At 39.6% G+C, this 21,874-nt stretch overlaps 1 protein-coding gene across 4 annotated transcripts in view; it reads left to right on the forward strand.

The window, feature by feature from the left end:
* wnk3 (WNK lysine deficient protein kinase 3) overlaps positions 1-21,874 on the forward strand; it is a 72,693-nt gene that overhangs the window by 17,119 nt on the left and 33,700 nt on the right. For all 4 annotated transcript variants that reach the window (XM_057825478.1, XM_057825471.1, XM_057825488.1 and 1 more), the window contains exon 2: positions 8,327-9,386. In XM_057825478.1, coding sequence (XP_057681461.1) covers positions 8,688-9,386 — 699 coding nt within the window. In that variant the 5' untranslated portion in view covers positions 8,327-8,687. The remainder of the gene's footprint in view (positions 1-8,326; positions 9,387-21,874) is intronic.

Here is a 21,874-nt window from a genome sequence, read left to right on the forward strand (position 1 = left end):
TTTGAAGATAATGCAAATATTGACTTTTTAAAAAAATTATAAAGAGAAATAAATAGGTAGCCTAACATAAATGGACAAAAATAAGACAAAAGTTCCATTAACATGGAAGATGTTCTTAACCTCCTAGTCAGCGCAAATAAATAAAAAAAGTAAAGATACACGATAATATCGGTCGCCGATAATTATCGGCCGATAATGGCAATTATGACGTCACACAGATAATCCAGATAATAAAAAAATTCAACCGATAATGCAATCCGATAATTATATACTTGATTTAGCCTCCAAATGTGCACAACCGAAGAATTCAGCACGCCGCTTCCTCAACCCCTTCCCTCTCTGAAGCCCCTGAGAGAGGAGGGGTTGAGGAGGCGGAATTACACGACAAGAAATAGTTGAATATTATGGTAGCTCTTACTAAAAAAACGACGCTCTCGCCATCTGCGAAACATGTACCGCAGAAGTTCCACGAGGCCGAAAGAAAGCATCCTCATTCAAAACCACTAACCCAGCATTCATCTAAAACTGCATCACAGAGATTTTTGGAATGAATACGAGGCTGCTGCTAGCGGGAATGCTAAAGCTATTGTAAACACAAGCTAAACTACGGGGCTTGTGACAATACAGAGTCGGGTTGTTTGGGAAAGCAGCCCAAGGTGGGTGGTAAACTCGCATCTAAGGCTAAACACCGGCATGACTGGAGACTGATAGTCTGCAAGTAGCCGTCTTCCGACGGAGCCCGCCGCTCTGGCCGGTCCGGCAGGCCGCCGCGGGGCGGGCAGAGCCCGGTTCCCCGGCTTCAGGGCCTCCGGCGAACACCCCGGTTTCTCGAGCGTTCCCCCACAGCGTGCGAGCAGAGCCAGGCCCTGATTACGCCGCGGCGAACAGGCCGGTGCGGGCGGATTATTCGGTACGAACGTAGCCGCCGCCGCCGAGACGAGACACGATTTTTTTTTTACCGAAATGACCCGAGAGCCAAAGCCCTACGACCACCATTCTTCATGAAAAACATGCCAATCACATTTTCACCACGGATATTTGGAAAAGTGATGTCCAGTAAGCAAGCTTATCATGACGGCACAGTGGTTCGATGATAATTTAAACATGGAGAAAACGAAGTCAGCCAGTCAATAATGCATTCAGTATGTAAAATGACGAGCGGTCAGATGACTTTGTAACGCTGCCTTTATTTTCGGCTTAACAAAACTCAGGCACAAAACACGCACGGAGATGCGAGCTCCAACTCCATCCAAATAGGACTGCCGTGTATCAGTTTAGCTGCTGTAAAGCACATGTCGTGAGTGCCGCAAATGTAAACAAAGCGCTGCAGAATTGGTAAATGACATCTCGCTCTTCGAGTTAATCATTTTCACAGTGCGCAATAAAGCATATAACATTAGCAATAACTTTTCAAATTCATTTAACTTATTTGTCTGCTCAATTACAGTCACAGTAGATAATCAAAACTTATTGGCACTTATTAACACTTATCAATTTAAATATGCACATCCCTGTTGTAATGAAATAACAATAACATTCTGTAGCCACAAATATTATTCAAAATCTTTTCTTCAAGTTTTTTTTTTTTAGGATTAAGTATAATAATGTATTGCTTAAAATAAGGCTGTTAAGATTATTTTCAGCTAGCTATTTTTCTTCCAAGAAATCTGAGAGAAATACACTTGAAGCGCTGGCAGATAATTTCACTTATTTCCAATACATTTACACTTAGAACTGAGTAGTTTTAAGGAGGTGTGTTTTGCAGTGTATTAATGGTATATATGTTACTTTTGGCTTACTTTTAAAAGCATTTTTGTGCAACTTAGGTATTTACTCTAAGTAATTGTAGCCAAAAGTTTACCATTACACGATGTCAGACAATCTGTCATTATTTAGATGTTGGAATTGAATACTTCATATTTTATGTTGAAAAAAAGAGCAATAAATTATATTTTTGCACAGTAATATTTTCTTTTGTGTATACTTTAAAATTTTACATAAATCTTTTAATAGAATTATCGGCTTGACATTATCGGTTATCGGTTGGAATGAGGAGGAAATTATCGGTTATCGTTATCAGTTGAAAAATGTATTATCGTGCATCACTAAAAATAAGCCTGTTTAATCAATTTTCCGTTGCATTGCCCTTTTATATTGCATTAATTCAACAAGCTTGCCCCTCCCTCTATTTGTTCTCCCCCCCCCCAAAAAACATGCATTTCAACTAGTCACTGCTAACTATCCATGTTGATCACATGTCAGAATGTCAGCCAATTGAGTGGACAGCAGAGTCCAGGGATGTTTGTTCATTGTTGCACGCATATGCACATCGATGCGACTTGTAAGACTCAGATACTGACTTAGACGCTGGGAACTACGTGGAATAAATAAATAATGAATATTGGTGGGAATGGATTACGCTACACAAGCTCTTTATTACGCTTGTTGTTAACACTTTTGTATGTAAATCTAACATACGTAAATCTCCCTATTTGTTCTTGGAGATGTGTGTGTGGCAGCCTGGCAGTTTTTTTTTCAACATGGAGTTTTGACAGTTGGTGTCATATTTTCGGGATCAAAGCACCGTACCCCTCCGTTCCGGCCCCGAATCTTTTACTGTAACAGCGTTCCGGAACGCTTTCACCTCTGATCATAACAACAATTCCCATTCCCAAACTGTTCCCAGGTGTCTTATCTTAATGAGAGGTTTCTGACATTTGGCAAAGGTTAAATCAAGGCAAGTGGACTTTTGTTTGTTGACATTTTCTGACATTTAAAATACTGTACATCACCAATTTACCCCACTGTCAGTTCACTTCCTGGAATTATTCAGAACAGCATTTTTGGAGGTGGAAAGCTCATAAAAGATTTAGTTTGCTGAGTAATTTCACACTTCATAGATAGGCAGACACTTAACAACAAAGGCACTTCCATTTAAATTATGCCCTGTAGTAGATCTCATCATGCAGATGCTTTGACAAAAGTCGTTCGTCTATATTTTGTTGTTTTGCAATGTGTAATCATTTTACAACATGGCCACCTGTTCAAAGCTAAATATAGATTCCCCCAACATCTTGGAATGCAGCATAGCTGGAAGTCTTTCTTGTACTTGAGAATCCTTGAGGCATTTGGTCTTACATCAGCCAATTGTGTTAGTAGTTTCAAAGACACACGTCCAAGTCTGTGCTTTTTAATTGAAGAAATACTGTAGTCTGCAGCCTTGCTCACTGCCCTTTCATGCTAGCCAAAAACACATTTCATGAATGTGATCCTTGCGGATGCATTGGTGAACTTGGAAGTGCTGCAACCTGAGACAGGACTACCTCATAGCAGCGGCCATTTACTGACCCACATGTTTGGTTGTCAAGTAATATATGTAGAGTGGGAAACGTGAGTTGATACGAGAGGCGTGCGAAATTTCCTGATTCTTAGATTATTCGCGATTCGGCCGTGGAAGATTTGACAACGTTTCACAAACATCCAAATTCCTATTAATGAATTATACCAGGTAAAGCGGAACTAAAACACAGTCAGCGCGGTCTTCGGTACGCAATGAGGAACTGACCGAGAGTAGATATCATGTTCTACTCATGCCGCTAGATTAAAAAAAAAAAAAAAAAGAATAATACCTGACTGCGGCCGACAGCCGCTACAAACGTTGCCCAGTTGCGAGTTGCTACAAACATACGGCCATGTAATGCTACAGTTCATATCACATATATTTAGAACTAGATGCGAAATGACAGACGACGACAGCGTTAGAACATGTATAGAGAACTAGATGCGAAATGACAGACTTGCCGGCGTTAGTAAACAGCCGCCATTTTAAAGCAGTAGACTTCTCTAGAAGGCTCTGTTGTGGCGAACCTAATGAACTTTTTTATCTAAAATACTCCTAATTCGGCAAAATCTTGACTTGAATCTATCTTTAAATGATGAAACAGTTTTAAAACTTTGACATGTCGAAAGTAGACCGAAAGGAAATTATGGAATAATGGGAGCAATTTCAACAACTTTAACGATTGATTAACAACATTAAATTAATTGAATGTAGTTTAAAGCTGCGGATACAGAATGGGGACTTTAGTATTATATTTACTGTTTTTAACTGTTAACTTGATACTGAAATAGTAGTTTGGTGTAGCCTAAGAGGATTTGTGAACAATTTTGGAACTAATGTACGGAACATTAAAAGCGGGGTGGGGGTGGGGGTGCATCAATAATCAATGAATGTATGAATGAATGAAGACCAAAAGAACTGTCTGAGGACTTGAGAAGCAAAATTGTGAGGAAGCATGGGCAATCTTAAGGCTACAAGTCCATCTCCAAAGACCTGAATGTTCCTGTGTCTACCGTGTGCAGTGTCATTAATAAGTGTAAAGCCCATGGCACTGTGGCTAACCTCCCTAGATGTGGACGGAAAAGAAAAATTGAGGAGAGATTTTAACGAAAGATTGTGCGAATGGTGGATTAAGAAGCTTGACGAACATCCAAACAAGTTCAAGCTTTCCTGCAGTCCTAGGGTGCAACTGTGTCAACTTGTACTATCTATTGGCGTCTGAAGGCAAAGGGACTCTATGGTAGGATACCCAGGAAGACCCCACTTCTGACCCGGAGACATAAAAAAGCCTGGCTAGAGTTACCAAAACTTACCTGAGAAAGCAAAAAAACATTTTGGAAGAATGTTCTCTGGTCAGATGAGACAAAAGTAGAGCTTTTTGGGAAAGGCATCAACATAGAGTTTACAGGGAAAAAACGAGGCCTTCAAAAAAAAAAAAAAAGAACACAGTCAAACATGGCGGAGGTTCCCTGATGTTTTGGGGTTGCTTTGCTACCTCTGGCACTGGACTGCTTGACTGTGTGCATGGCATTATAAAGTCTGAAGACTACCAACAAATTTTGCAGCATAATGTAGGGCCCAGTGTGAGAAAGCTGGGTCTCTCTCAGAGGTCATGGGTCTTCCAGCCGGATAATGACCCAAAACACACTTCAAAAAGCACTAGAAAATGGTTTGAGAAAAAGCACTGGTGACTTCTAAAGTGGCCAGCAATAAGTCCAGACCTGAATCTCATAGAACACCTGTGGAGGGATCTGAAAATGGCAGTTTGGAAAAGGCACCCTTCAGTCTCAGAGACCTGGAGCAGTTGGCCAAAGAAGAATGGTCTAAAATTTCAGCAGAGCATTGTAAGAAACTAATTGATGGATACCGGAAGCAGTTGTTCACAGTTATTTTGTCTAAAGGTTGTGCTAAGTATTAGGCTTAGGGTGCCAATACTTTTGTCCGGCCCATTTTTGAGGTTTTGTGTAAAATGATAACAATTTAATTTCTTTTTTCTCTTTTGTGTTTTCTCACTGCAAGCGAAATAAATGAAGATATTATTACCAAAGCATTGGTAATCGCAATCATTTTCTGGGAGAAATTGAGCATTATCTGACAGAATTACAGGGGTACCAATACTTTTGGCCAGCAGCATATTGGCATACCGCTACTCTCAATGACCAATACACGCTTTGATAGACCGCGGAGGTGAAGCCATTTTTCTCTGAGTCTCAGATGGAGAAAGACAGACATATTGCAGAGGTACTGAAATATTTCCTTTCCAGAAAAAGAGTATGTTATTTTCTTAGCTACTTGTCATTTCGTCAATTGTAATGTTTTGTGTTAAAACATTATTTAACATTACTTTCTCCATTATCGTAGTTCTAAGAAATTCATAATTTGCATATTCGGATTGTTTGCGCAACCATCTTTGTGTGTGGAACAACATCTATTCTAAAGTTATGGTACCAACCTTTTTGTTTTTTTAAAAATTTGATTTAAATAGACTGTATTTTTTATTTTTTTTAAAAAGATGGTATTGTGGGTAAACTATTATTCCAAATCTGTATTCACAGAATTCTACTAGATAGTGTCACAATGTTCGTAAATATTAAAATCAGAACTGTAACATTTCTTAAATGTTTTTAGATTAGGTCGTACAGTGCAATCACAGCTAAAGGCACAAAAATAAGCTTCAACAACTAATATGACCAATTCAAAACAACCCTACTACTACCCTACTCTAGCTATAGTTTAACCATTAAATGTCTATGCAGCACAACAAATCAAACAAATATATGTTCTTCTCACTTGTAAATGTCTAGGAGTCCCAAGCAATACAGTACAGTGCCTTGCAAAAGTATTCGCCCCCCTTGAATCTTACAACCTTTCGCCACGTTTCAGGCTTCAAACATAAAGATATGAAATTTAATTTTTTTGTCAAGAATCAAAAACAAGTGGGACACAATCGTGAAGTGCAACAACATTTATTGGATAATTTAAACTTTTTTTTAACAAATAAAAAACTGAAAAGTGGGGCGTGCAATATTATTCGGCCCCTTTACTTTCAGTGCAGCAAACTCACTCCAGAAGTTCAGTGAGGATCTCTGAATGATCCAATGTTGTCCTAAATGACCGATGATGATAAATAGAATCCACCTGTGTGTAATCAAGTCTCCGTATAAATGCACCTGCTCTGTGATAGTCTCAGGGTTCTGTTTAAAGTGCAGAGAGCATTATGAAAACCAAGGAACACACCAGGCAGGTCCGAGATACTGTTGTGGAGAAGTTTAAAGCCGGATTTGGATACAAAAAGATTTCCCAAGCTTTAAACATCTCAAGGAGCACTGTGCAAGCCATCATATTGAAATGGAAGGAGCATCAGACCACTGCAAATCTACCAAGACCCGGCCGTCCTTCCAAACTTTCTTCTCAAACAAGGAGAAAACTGATCAGAGATGCAGCCAAGGGGCCCATGATCACTCTGGATGAACTGCAGAGATCTACAGCTGAGGTGGGAGAGTCTGTCCATAGGACAACAATCAGTCGTACACTGCACAAATCTGGCCTTTATGGAAGAGTGGCAAGAAGAAAGCCATTTCTCAAAGATATCCATAAAAAGTCTCGTTTAAAGTTTGCCACAAGCCACCTGGGAGACACACCAAACATGTGGAAGAAGGTGCTCTGGTCAGATGAAACCAAAATTGAACTTTTTGGCCACAATGCAAAACGATATGTTTGGCGTAAAAGCAACACAGCTCATCACCCTGAACACACCATCCCCACTGTCAAACATGGTGGTGGCAGCATCATGGTTTGGGCCTGCTTTTCTTCAGCAGGGACAGGGAAGATGGTTAAAATTGACGGGAAGATGGATGCAGCCAAATACAGGAACATTCTGGAAGAAAACCTGTTGGTATCTGCACAAGAACGGAGATTCATCTTCCAACAGGACAATGATCCAAAACATAAAGCCAAATCTACAATGGAATGGTTCAAAAATAAACGTATCCAGGTGTTAGAATGGCCAAGTCAAAGTCCAGACCTGAATCCAATCGAGAATCTGTGGAAAGAGCTGAAGACTGCTGTTCACAAACACTCTCCATCCAACCTCACTGAGCTCGAGCTGTTTTGCAAGGAAGAATGGGCAAGAATGTCAGTCTCTCGATGTGCAAAACTGATAGAAACATACCCCAAGCGACTTGCAGCTGTAATTGAAGCAAAAGGTGGCGCTACAAAGTATTAACGCAAGGGGGCCGAATAATATTGCACGCCCCACTTTTCAGTTTTTTAATTGTTAAAAAAGTTTAAATCATCCAATAAATTTTGTTCCACTTCACGACTGTGTCCCACTTGTTGTTGATTCTTGACAAAAAATTTAAATTTTATATCTTTATGTTTGAAGCCTGAAATGTGGCGCAAGGTTCAAGGGGGCCGAATACTTTTGCAAGGTATGTACTTTGTGAAACAATGTTTTTTTTTTATTTTATTTTATTTTTTTATGTATTTAATTGTGTGTCCTACTGCTGTCATGACAATGTACATATGTTGAAATAATGTAAACACTAGCATGCAAGCAGGTTTTAAACTGAGGCCAGTAACAAGATTATTTTGCACGGCACCTAAGACACGAGAGTTTAAACGGTTAGAAGCCACCTAAACATGTAATGGTGGTTAGAGTAGTTGTCCCCCAACCCAGAGGTTGTGGGTTCAATTCTCCGCCCTGATGAACTCGCCTAAGTGTCCTTGAGCAAGATACTGAACCCCACGTTGCTCCTGGTGCTGCGTCACCAGTAGGTGGATGGCGAGATAGTGTAAAGCGCTTTGAGCGCCTTGAAAGGTGGAAAAGCGCTATATAAGTATAACACCATTTACCATTTAATGGTCATGTACTGGTTTCGAGTGTAATTTTAATGTTAAGGTTGGAATGATCTCAGATGTGAAGAAGGCCTCAATTTTATTGTTTTCCTTCTCAGCCTCAAAATATCTGTTGTGTTTGTCTTGCAGGCTTTAGTTGGAGACTTTTGCTGGAAGGAAGACTGCACTCCTCCCATCAGACGTGTGGAAATACGAATGTGTAAATAAGGCCTCAAAGGCGTGAGCTTTACTTGGCTTAATGGTGGCCTCGAGTGGATTGTGAAGAAAATGTTGAGGATGCTGCACAGGAAAGCGAGGACATAAACTATTCTCCTGTGATTTCACTGCTGAAGAAATGAATGAGGGAAGAAGCAGAGTGGCTGAAGGTCACTAGGTTGAGTCACGGGTGACGAAAGTCTGGAGGACCTGGAAAGCTGAAAGGCAGAGACGGGGACTGTCAGAAGAGAAAAGCGGAGAAGGAGGTATTGTCAGACTGGGAACTCCAATCTCCATGGCTACTGACCCAGGAGAGCCCACAGGCACAGAGGACTCCTCGGAGAAACCTGATGGGCAGAGAGAGACGGACCTCGACAAAGAGGGTGATGCCAACACGCAGACAGAGAGGACATGCAGGACCCCCTCCAATCTCCTCCAATCTCAGGCTTGCGGAAGGAGAGGGACAGGAGAAGAGTTTAGAGGAGCAGGAGAAGCTCCTAAAGAGAATGCTGTGGCCTTAGTCACACCTCAGATATTCTTCTCAACACCGGCTTTGCCAGTTGACACAGGACAGAAATGTCAGCGGCGGGAGAAGCGCTTCTTCAGGAAAAGTGTCGAGGTTTGTGAGGAGGAAGATGATGTAGTTCTCCCAGAAGCGCCACACAGTGCCCCCCACCTGGAGCTGCGATCTTTTGACCCAGTCTTCACCAGCAATGTCACGCAGCAAGGAACTGTATCCTGCACTGCCCTGCGCCAGGACCCATCAGAGCCCAGTGAACAAGAGGTGAAGGATGGGCCACCTTCTTCACCCACTCAAAAGGGAAAAGAGAGGGAACGTGAACAGGAGGAGGAGGCAGAGATGAAAGCTGTAGCCACTTCTCCTGGGGGCAGGTTCCTTAAATTTGACATTGAACTGGGCAGAGGAGCGTTCAAGACTGTTTACAAAGGCCTGGACACCGAGACCTGGGTGGAGGTGGCTTGGTGTGAACTTCAGGTATAAATATTTCTCTTTTTCTTTTCCTTTTTTGTTTTTCTTTCATGTTGGGAACTTTCACTAGTTCGCCATTTACGCATGCATGGTTTTTCCTCTGTGGAAACTGAAATATGTGTCCCCTTTCCATAATCTATACATTCTAAGATACCACAGGTGTGCACCAAAGCTCTGGCTAATGGGAAAGTAGTAATTGGTGTCTTTGAAGTATGGTGACATCATAGATGTCGCCCAAGAGACTTAAGATCTTTGTCTGGCGAGTCGGAACTTTAGCCTAGCCTTCCCACTGTTACTGAGTAATGTGACAACAATATTTTCTAATATGGCTGTTTGTGAGAGGATAGATGAGTACCAAGAAGTTTAAAGATCAGATGATGGGTTCCAAAAGAATTATTTTTGGATGTGTGTTTGAAAAGAATACTTTCAGCTAAAATCTGTCCAAAAGACCTTCAAGTTAGAGTAAAACTGAATAATTTGATTATTTTTCTACAAACGAGAAAAGCTAGAAAATGTTGACTTTTTTTTAATGTAATTATGGAAATAAACTTTTCCATAATATTCTAATTTTTTGAAATGGGTCTCTGTAAGCATGAAATTAAAGGAGTTCTTCCCTTGAACATTTTACATCCGAACAAGCTGAGTATTAAAGAGGACCATTACCATCTTATTATTATGAATAATAAAAGGTGGGCGTAGCACTGTTTGTGGTAGGATTTATTCATTCAGTTTATGGTATTCAGCGTGTGTATATATACAAACAGGACTCATAATGAATAAAACATTTGGTCCACTTTCAGCATGCGACGTTGTTCCTATCTAATGTAATGAAAGAGTGGATGGAAATGGAAATGAGAGTTGGGGCGAAATAGAGATCATTGTAACGCGAAGTTAATATTACTAGTGGGAGACATTCTTGTGGAGGAGAATAGTAAGTACAATAGAAAGCAGTGTTGTGCCTTACCCTCTCAATTGACTGCTGTCTTTGTGTTTGGTTCTTATAATTCAGATCACTTTAGTCTTCGGACTGACAACTGGCCCCTTTGACCATCGGGGTTGTTTCTACTCTGTCACTGGTACAGAAAACTATTTACCTGATACTTGAATTGTGAGGACATGAAACTTGTTATCCAGCCGTCATTTGTTCATAAGAGAAGAAAGACAGCAGACATACAGTGGGGCAAATAAAGTATTTAGTCAACCACCAATTGTGCAAGTTCTCCCACTTGAGAATATTAGAGAGGCCTGTAATTGTCAACATGGTTAAACCTCAACCATGAGAGACAGAATGTGCGGGAAAAAAAACAGAAAATCACATTGTTTGATTTTTTAAAAAATTATTTGCAAATCATGGTGGAAAATAAGCATTTGGTCTATACCAAAAGTTCATCTCAATACTTTGTTATGTACCCTTTGTTGGCAATAACGGAGGCCAAACGTTTTCTGTAACTCTTCACAAGCTTTTCACACACTGTTGCTGGTATTGTGGCCCATTCCTCCATGCAGATCTCCTCTAGAGCAGTGATGTTTTGGGGCTGTCGATGGGCAACACGGACTTTCAACTCCCTCCGCAGATTTTCTATGGGGTTGAGACCTGGAGACTGGCTAGGCCACTCCAAGACCTTGAAATGCTTCTTACAAAGCCACTCCTTTGTTGCCCTGGCTGTGTGTTTGGGATCATTGTCATGCTGAAAGACCCAGCCATGTCTCATCTTCAATGCCCTTGCTGATGGAAGGAGATTTTCACTCAAAATCTCTCGATACATGGCCTCATTCATTCTTTCCTTTACACAGATCAGTCGTCCTGGTCCCTTTGCAGAAAAACAGCCCCAAAGCATGATGTTTCCACCCCCATGCTTCACAGTGGGTATGGTGCAATTCAGTATTCTTTTTCCTCCAAACAAGAAAACCTGTGTTTCTACCAAAAAGTTCTATTTTGGTTTCATCTGACCATAACACATTCTCCCAGTCCTCTTCTGGGTCATCCAAATGCTCTCTAGCGAACCGCAGACGGGCCTGGACGTGTACTTTCTTCAGCTGGGGGACACGTCTGGCAGTGCACGATTTGAGTCCCTGGCAGCGCATTGTGTTTCTGATAGTAGCCTTTGTTACCGTGGTCCCAGCTCTCTGTAGGTCATTCACTAGGTCCCCCCATGTGGTTCTGGGATTTTTGCTCCCCGTTCTTGTTATCATTTTGATGCCACAGGGTGAGAAGGGAGTTGAAAGTCCGTCTTGCCCAACGACAGCCCCAAAACATCACTGCTCTAGAGAAGATCTGCATGGAAGAATGGGCCAAAATACCAGCAACAGTGTGTGAAAAGCTTGTAAAGAGTTACAGAAAACGTTTGACCTCCGTTATTGCCAACAAAGGGTACATAACAAAGTATTGAGATGAGCTATTGGTGTTGACCAAATACTTATTTTCCACCATGATTTGCAAATAAATTCTTTAAAAATCAAACAATGTGATTTTCAGTTTTGTTTTCCCACATGCTGTCTCTCATGGTTGAGGTTTAACCATGTTGACAATTACAGGCCTCTAATATTTTCAAGTGGGAGAACTTGCACAATTAGTGGTTGACTAAATACTTATTTGCCCCATTGTAAGTGTCTAAGAATTTGACAAGAAAACCTCACACAAATTCTGCGTAATATCAATGCATTAAACCTGTTTCTAAAGTTTGCTCTTTTTTATGGAAGGACAACAGTGGTAGAATATCCACAAGACACTAATGTCCCTGCAAAGTCAACCCTGATAAGCCTGTTACTTAATCAAGAGGTTGTTGGAAACAGCCTGGTAATGTACTACTGTGCAGTATTCTTCTAATGGTAACCACATGGAGAGTGTGAGATAAACAGTGACAAGAGGTGCTGCATGTGAGAAAGAAAGCTGAGAGACAGAGTGGGAGAGAGATGAGACAAATTGAGGATTACTATGGCATCCCTCCCAGAGAGCAGTTGCCTAGCTAATACAGAGTCACCACATGCAAAGAGGAAATTCAAGCACACACTCACTCACATGCACACCAAGGTTATGGGACTGTTGAATTCAGCTCAACACTATATTCGCATGAGCTGTGCCATTAATCCCAATGACCGAATGAGTGCTCGGATTGATGACATCGTAATTATAATTGACTCATGGTGATGATAACAACATACAAGGGATTATGTAACATAATGCCTTAAGAAGAGCATTTACAAGTGGATTCTTTTTGTGGGAGCACCTTGCTTATCTTCCTCCATCCACAAAGACAGGGAAGCCAGAGGATTAGCTGTCCAAACGCAGCATGAAAGAGAGGGAAATTAAAGCTCACAGTGCAGACAGTATTGCTCTTACAGTATTTCTTATCTTTCTCTCTGTGAAATTCCACGGTCAGGGAATTGGAGAGTCATGTTGCATTTGCAATGTGTCCATCAGTCTGTGTGTTCTTGCCAAGAGGCCAATTTAACTTTTTTAGACTCTCCAAACAAAATTTACGATTGAGATCAGTGATATTTGGAATAATTGTTTTTTTTCTCAGTCCAAACGGTCACTATGATTGCCGAAGCAGATATTTCATTTAGTTAGAGGTTCAACAATACGTCGAACTGGATCGCTGTATTCATTTGTTGAGCTCAATTGAATCAAAATCAAAATGCAAAACATCTATCGATATTTTCTTTTGAATATGATGTTTTGTTAAAAAGAATGGTTTTCATTCAAATGTCTGGTATATTTCAGCAAGAAAATTGATAAACACATCGAAATTGCTTTGTATTTTTTATTGCTTTAGATGAATTATGATTGGGTTAAGTGTGTACATATTATTGTATTAAATATTGAAACAAATCTAATCTAACCGTGTCAGACTTTATAATATCGGCATACAATGTATAATTTTCCGAAGAATCAATAATCCTATCATGATATGGGTGATGTCTTAAATCCTAACCTTAAATTTGAGGGGTCTTAAAAATCACATACAGTATGTAATTTTTACCATTAATTTCACATCTGTTCTGTTTACAAAACTCTGCTGAATACTAGTTGAAGGCCAACCTACCAAAGTAAAAGCTCGGTTTGAAAGAGCTTTGGCTTTCTTAACATTAGATTCTGGAAAATATTCTTCTTCACACCACTGTCATCCTTGCATTAACAGCATCACTAAAAAGTTGGGTAAAAAAGCAGTATACACAATTAAATCATTTGTGTTGGCTAAATTGAGTTCTACTGATGTGCACTGACAGGTCATGTGATTACGTAGATGACAGTTGGAACTTTAAAATTATTTTTCACCAAAATTTGTGAGAACCTATAGCACTCCTGATACAGTACGTGTCTGTTTTCAGCCCTGCCCTCTTTTGCTTTCTCACCATCCATAAATTCTGTCCGTGTGAGTGAGCAATCAGGGTGATCCAGGGAGTGAATTTCAGCCTGTCAGTCTGGAACAAAAACCTTGTACAGACAGCATACCACCAGCAGCAGCAGAAAGCAGAAAGCAGACTGGTTCAACCCAGTTGTCCTAGGCTAGAGCTGCTCATACTCGTACACTCCCTTTTAGGCCATTAAGTACGTGGATTAGTTTTGTCATTGTGTAATCTGCACCTCGTGCTCTCGAAACAATGCTTTGACAGAAAAGTTCTCAAAAGGCCTCTTGTTAAGAAGCTCAAATGTTGCTGTTTTTATTACCCATTTTATGTGGGTAAAACCTGTGATAGGACGCTGAAGATGAGAAGATTAAGATACAAAGACAAGAGGACCAAACTTGGTTGGTTCTCAAGTTTATTTATTTAGCACCTTACACATTCACAAGTCAATAAATCACACCAATCAGTTACATAATTTTGGCGAGAAAACATTCAGTTGGAAATATCCCCCTTTCCTGGTGACCAGGGTGCCAGGTGGGCAACATTTGGTTCTGATTACACAGACCCATTTGCACTACTTGAGGTCATTCAATAATATACAATAGTATTGATAAATGTCTACATTTAGAAACAAAATACAATGCACTGTAGCTGAACCCAATCGACCTGAATGGACCAGACAGTGCTTGTCAGCAAAAGCCTCAGGGTAGTAAACCATCAATGGAAATTCTGCTACCGCTAAATAATTATATTCTGGGACTTTAGGAGACTAAGGGGCCGTTTACATGGTGACTCTCCGAGAATACGAAAAAATTTCAAATTTGCTTTTGCTTCTCCATTCGAACAATGTCGCAATTCCGCATGAAAATGATGAAGTATTCATACTAGGCCCTAGGGGGCAGTGCAGGATTACAGGGTGACAGAGAATGATGCACATTGACCCCACCAAGCTCCCGCAGCCCGGAAAAAAATATGCTCGCCCACTTGAAGCAATGGCATTTTTCTTTTGTTTAAAAAGACACAAAAATGGAAACATTCAACATATCTAATTTAAAAATATTATTAAAACAGTAAATTAAAGCCGACATTCTGCCATATTTGCTGTTTTTAATGTTTAGTAACACCACTGCGCACGCGCAATGTGACGTGTACGAGTGCTGACGTTATCGGCGCGGTCTCGCACCAGGGGAGCCTTTGATATGCATGCCGAGGAAGCCCCCCTCGATCCCACGCAATAGGATTCTTCCACTTTGGAGGCAGGATTCAGAATTTTTCGTCTTTGCCTTCCGTCTTCGCCGGCACCATATGCAAGCGAGGCGAGTCCGCCACTCAGTCATTGCGTCTTTGTGTCGCAGAGTCGCCATGTAAACTGCCCCTAAGATTGTATGTAAGTCTGACACTGAAGAGAAGTCGTTTTGGATCAATGAAAGCAGTTTGGTAATGTTTGAAGCCTTTCCATTAATTGCTTTGATTAAGGGCCCGCCAGATCAACCACTAGAAAAAGGCGAGGACAAATTGACAAGCTGCTCCTTTCTGACTGACTGACTGACTGACTGACACATACTGGCGTATTTGGAAATTGGACTGGTATAATATTCATATTTCACCTTAGTATATTGATGAAACATCCATTAAAAGTATTTTAATAACAGTAATTTTACTCACTCAAACTGATGTAATTTCTCAAGGCTAATTCCAGTGTTGTTAATAACACCGTTATTTTTGTCAGTAGTGAGTCATCTAATTAATTACTTTTCCCATCTTTGCAACGCCGTTACCGTTACTGAGGATGTCAAGGTGTGCATTACTACATTTTGGATGACTGACGAAAGATGTCTGAGAGACACGGAAACAGCAGAGCGGGAGAGGGGGAGGGTTGTGACACCGTTGCAAACGCCATGCTAGGTGGCTCGGAGAGTTAGCATAGCATTCGAGTTCTCTCTATCCTTAGCATTTAGCGTGGTGAGCGTCATCTTAAACTTTCGGGCAACTTTTTATTTTTATTTTATTTATTTATTTTTTTACATTCAGTTCATGCCATTCAGGTGGGTAATTTGAAAATAATGAGCTGTTTTCCTGTTCAGTATGCATTATCATCACCAAGTGGGTGTTGTCTTTGACGATACTGCAATATAATAATTGTTTGTTTTTATTACCAAAAATAGTCACTTGCTCTAAGCTTTTCTTGAATGACGTATCCATAAACCTTGTATGATTTTCTTAAAAATCAAAATAACTAGAGCAAAGATAGAAGAGGGAAGAGATTCAGAGTCTCACCTGCATAATGAAAAATATATCTTTTTGTATTAGGGGTGTGATGGTAGACACAAGTCACGGTTCAGTACGTACCTCTGCACGGGGGTCACGGTTTGTTCCGGGTTCAGTACGTCAGGACAAACAAAAAGGCATCTTTCTCATGGCATTTGAAATTTTAAGTTTGTATACCATTACATCATCACATTATATTGGTGAAATTTAAAAAAACAATTTTTAAAAGGGTGACCTATGTTTTTGTGATGAAAAAGTTCAATTAAATAATTTAATACAAATATATTTGATGTGAAAGGCGTTATTGAATGGATCACGTCATAACGTGTAGAACACGAAAAGTAGCGTCAGTTACTTTGCTGAGTAACTCTTCCATTGAGGTAATGGAGTTACAAACTCAATTACCTTTTGGGAGAATTCATTTGTAACTTTAATTACTTTTTTTTTTTAAGTAAGAGTAACAACACTGGTTAATTCTAACTTTTTTGCTTAAAATATGAATCGGGAGGAAGCATAATTTATCGGTCGAAGCAAATTAGCATTGTGTACTTCAATTCCACTATTATACAGTATAATGTCAAAAGTCTGTTACAAATTTATATTCACTAAAGTAACATTATTTTTGGCAGACCATCGCCAAAACCTTTGATTTGGTGACCGATTTTGTTAAGAAGCAAATTCGATCAAGACACAAGGGGTTCTTGAGATTGTTCTTCCAGTTAGCCGTGAACTTGGCCTACTGGCCTGGCATTCTAATCTGGCATGTGGGCCAGCCCTTTTCCAGCGATCTATCCTGTTACTGAGAGCTGTTGTGGCTTACAGTAATCTAATCCCAACCACCCGCCACCTCGGATTGCCAAATGCCGGATGCTTACTTGCACATTACGGAATCAACCATAATCGGAGCAATGTCTAAAGATCTAAACAAAGCTCCTCTTGTATTCATTTGCCTTGTTTATGATCAGTGTAAATATGGAAGCAACAAGTGACTCTCGGTATGCTGCTGACATCTGATGACTCACAGTCTTTTTTCCAAAATAGATGTTTTAGTGCTCAAGTGACCTTATCTGTCGAATATCAACCTGGATGGGCCTTGTAGCATAAATCCTTATCATCTCTCTGCTTTTTTTGTGAGGCCACTTCCAAGGTCACCATGTGTGGCAGGTACAGCTAGGCGATGTGGCACAAAAAAGATCAGATCTTTTTCCTCCCCCGATATTAGCCTATCTTGATTATTTTCATGATTTTTTTTTCACTAGCTTTTTGAGTTTTTCTTTAACTGGTAGTTTTCAGGGTTGCCCCCTAGAAAAGCCCGGTGTTAGAGAAGCCCACCGGTGGCACCACCATGTTTTTGAGAAAATAAAAAAAATGTTAAATTTACAGGATTTTTGAAATTGTGACTATGAATTGTTCTTATAAACCATTTGGTAACAATACTTAAATGGAGAGTCTTACAAAAAATGCATAATTATGAATAGGGGTGGGAACTTCAGGGTACCTCACGATACAATAAAATTTGCGATACAAGGCGCGATAATGATTATCTCACAATATGGTGATGAAACAATTATTGATACTTGGGTCAGGAAATCAATCTACAGTTTTCTATAATGAACTATTAAAGAGTAAAACAAATTATTTCTAAATGGAAAAAGAAGCAATGTTTGTTCTTTGCACTTTTGCGGACAATGCGTCAAAAACTACTGTCTTCCACACATACTTTGAGAACATTTCAGTGTAACATTTATGTGAATAAATATAGCAACACAATATTATTGCGAGCCTATCAACTATGCGTTGTATGTGTTTTTTTTAACATAGGCTCTTTTCTAATGGAAAATTTTGGTAGCAACCTGTAGGGTCCTTTATTATTTTTTAAATTCAATTATTTATTCCTTTAAAAATTATCACCAGATGTGGTTCAGTGTGATTTTTATATTTTCTTTTGTGCATTGCAGGGTTTCCCCTAGGATTTTTGAAGCTGTGGTGGTGGGGTGCATCGGAGTCAGAAAGCCTCACCATGTCATACCACGGCGAAATTGCTTCATTTAATGACAAATAAGAATTTATTTTTCACATTTTTCCCAAGAAGAACCTTAACAAATATCTATTTGAAATATTTCATTAGCTAGGCTAATGTTGTAGCTCTCAGCTCCAGTACAAGTACGTAAAATGCGTAGCTGATTAGGGCTGCAGCTATCGATTATTTTAGTAGTCGATTAATCGATGAACTAGTTAGTTATAATCGAGTCATAATCGAGTAATCAGATAACGAACATAAAAAATTAAAATACAGGAGCTGAGCCTCAAACGGTATACAAAAAAATAAATAAATGAGCATCTATGTACAGGAAAAGAACAATTGGCTAACATGCATAGCAAAAGTCCGCTAGCTTAAATGCTATAAAATGCTAACTTTTTTTTTTTTCAAATTCTCTTAAATGGTTCAGGCACATATTCCCACAAAAAACGGCTAAATATTTCTATAAACTAAATTACGAGTGCATTAAAAAAAATTCAGCCATGTGAAATGAGGGAGACTAGAGGGCAGTATATCCGCCCAAATCAATAAAGCTAAATGTAAACACTTTCAAAATAAACAATTACAGCGCCACTTTAATTAAACGAATACTCGAAGCAGCAAAATTTAATTCGAATCTTTTTTTCTAATCGAATACTCGAGTTAATCGATTAATCGTTGCAGCACTATAACGGATTACAGCTACATTACCAACTACGTAATAATACGACTTTTTTTCTTCAAAGCAAAAACTTACATCTCGTAGTCCTTTTTTCTTTTATTTGGTCCTAATATGTACTACATTACCACATCTATAATACTCCTTCTGTTAACGGACCCTCGTCCGTTGACATCTTAAATCTTTTCTATATACTTCAAAGTACTCAGCTGAAATTACAACCAGCGACATCAGCAAACAACAAATTCTATGCGTGTACGCGACGATTTGGTTCGAACACATTCCACACAGAACTGAAACGTTATGTCACTGTCAATATTCAGGTTGTTTAACAGGCTTAAATCAGAATTACATTCATTAACTTGAAATACCTTTCTGTGCATTTTTCTACTGATTTCCAACTCTGCGGCAACGTAGTCAGGCACAAGCTTGCAACAGGAGAACCGATCTGATGTTCAAAATAAAACGTTTAAAGAAACAATTTGTATTTGACGTGCTATTTCAGATGACTTCTGGCAAATAGTGTGCAAATAATTCAATTCAATTCAATTCAATTTTATTTGTATAGCCCACAATCACAACAGAGGTCTCAAAGGGCTTTACAGAGGCAATATGATACACAATTAGAATAATATATATAATGAGCTATATATATATATATATATATTCATTTTTGCTCATTTTGCGAGTGTCCCAGAGCTCTCGAAACTTAAATGCGCTTTTAAAAAAATTTTTTTTAACAAGGTTTCGTCAGTTGTGATTGTGTATATCCGTCCCCGAAACAGCCTGATAGCACAGATATAAGTACGCCTCCCCCTTTGCTATTGGATGCGTTGTTGACGTTAGCGCGGCGGTGCTTTGAAAATTGAGCAAGGCTCTATATTGGGCCCCGCTCTCGGCGCAAATTTATTCAAACTTACTGTATCACCCAAGACGGCCGTCCACCACTCACTTTCACTGAAAAGTCTGAACCCTTCACACTAGGCTGCCACTAGTTTGAAACTGTTTTAAAAAGAGAAAAAAACTCATTTTCAAGGTGTGGCGGCTTTTATTTTGGTGTAGCGGTGCACCACAATTTTTTTTTTATATGGTAGGGAAACCCTGCATTGTTATAGCATGGCTGAATAAAAGCCTGGTGGCCCGCCAGCCTTATAAAGCACTGAGGGAAACCTTGTTTTGAAGAATCTGCAAAATATTCCCGAGGCGTTTGTGTGTGTTTGTCAACTACATTTCTTCCCAAACACACATCAAGGTACTATTTACTGTAGCTTAGAAACGAGAGGTATGAGAGTCATTTTTTCGAGTGTACCAGAGTTTGCGAAACTTAGGGGGAGGCGGGGGAGCACATTTATCAAGGTTTTGTCAGCCGTGATTGTGTATATCCGTCCGCCGAAACAGCCTGATAGCACAGATATAAGTATGCCTCCCTCACCAACGTCACAGAATGACGTGTCGCTGTATCCGGCCGCCATATTGTCCGTTGGTTTCAATTTGTCGTGCAATTTATAGTGCAATTCATGGAACCCCCGGTGCTTTCAGACGCTGTAAACTCATTGGATGCGTTGCATAAAAGGTGTTATGTGGAAAAGCTTCAGTCTATCCATTCGCCAGATCCATATTTGATGCCTAAATCGATATTTTTCGACCCGCTGTCTTCGCCCTCTCTGCCTGACATCTGCTACCCTGATATCTACAACTATCTTGTCCACACAAAATCAGCGTATTCTCACGAAAGTTTGAAAAACTTTAAGAGCAGCACTCTAAGCAACATTACCCCATGTGACCCTTTACTTCCAATTTTCTAAAATGGCGACAATCAATTAAAAAAAAAGTTGACTGCGATGGCCGACGCTTCAAGGATAGGTGGATATTGGACTATTTCTTCAATAAAACACGCAACAACTGTGTCTGCCTCATTTGCAAAGAGACAGTCGCTGTTTTCAAAGAGTTCGATGTGACGCGATAATGATATTACCGAACAAGACACGCTAACATGTAAGACAACATTACAGGGAAGATACGCAGCGAGAAATTATAGCAACCTGAAGCTAGTTTAATTTCACAGCAGCAGTATTTCGCAAGAGCCTGAGTGTCGAAAGAGAACGCCACAAAGACGAGACTGTTGAAATTATGAATTAAAAATAATAATAAAGCAAATGTGACACACAGAAGGGCTTGCAAAATTTGTTTAAATATATTGTTCTATGTAAATCAGCCAAGGTAGCCCCCCGCATTTTTACCACACTAAATCTGGCCCCCTTTGCAAAAGGTTTGGACACACCTGTTTAACTGATAATCCGTAGACGAGGCCAGATTCTTTCACTTGGTACCAGCTAAATATTATTCAAAATGTAATGATGGTGGAAGAAATAAGCATCTTGAATTTGAAACTATGTTCTCGGCGATTAGCCTCGCAATGATCTTAATTGTGGTTGTCAGCCCAAAACCCTCTAAATATATATTAAATGCATCTTACCAGATATAAAATGACTACTACATAATCTGTGGTAATCGTTTGGAGCCCAGTTTTCTCGTCGAATTGCAGCAGTCCATCTCACTCTCCTCTCCGGGTCTCTCGGAATACGGTAGAACTTCAAGTCTCTCCGTCTATTTTCTCTGTTATTGCAACCAACTGCCACACACGCCTTCACCATTTTGATTATTAATGTTAACGAGCACGCCATAATAGGAGAAATTTACGTAGCGGTAATGCATCAACACGACGAGTAGACTGACAATATGGCGCGCAGGCATGGTTGTGACGTCATGTGAGCAGTGTTGTTAATCTTACTGAAAAAAAGTAATTAATTATAGTTACAAATTACTTCTCCCAAAAAGTAATTGCGTTAGTAACTCAATTACCTGAATGTAAGAGTAATTAGTTACTTGGCAAAGTAATTGGTGATGATTACTTTTTTTTTTTCCTAAAAAAAAAATTAAAAAAAATAAAAATAAAAATAAAAAAAACATTGGCCACACTATGTGAAGTTTTTTGTGAAGGTTTTTGGTACAATTGGCCCGAGCCCAATTCTTTACCCTAATTTACCCTTTACCCTGAATCAACTGTTAAAAGTTGTTAAAATTGCTCCCATTATTGCATTAGTTCCCTTCTCTCTACTTTCGACATATGAAAGTTTTAAAACTGTTTCATCATTTAAAGATAGATTCAAGTCAAGA

Source organism: Corythoichthys intestinalis, chromosome 2 (assembly GCF_030265065.1).
Source record: "Corythoichthys intestinalis isolate RoL2023-P3 chromosome 2, ASM3026506v1, whole genome shotgun sequence".
Classification (NCBI taxonomy): domain Eukaryota; kingdom Metazoa; phylum Chordata; class Actinopteri; order Syngnathiformes; family Syngnathidae; genus Corythoichthys; species Corythoichthys intestinalis.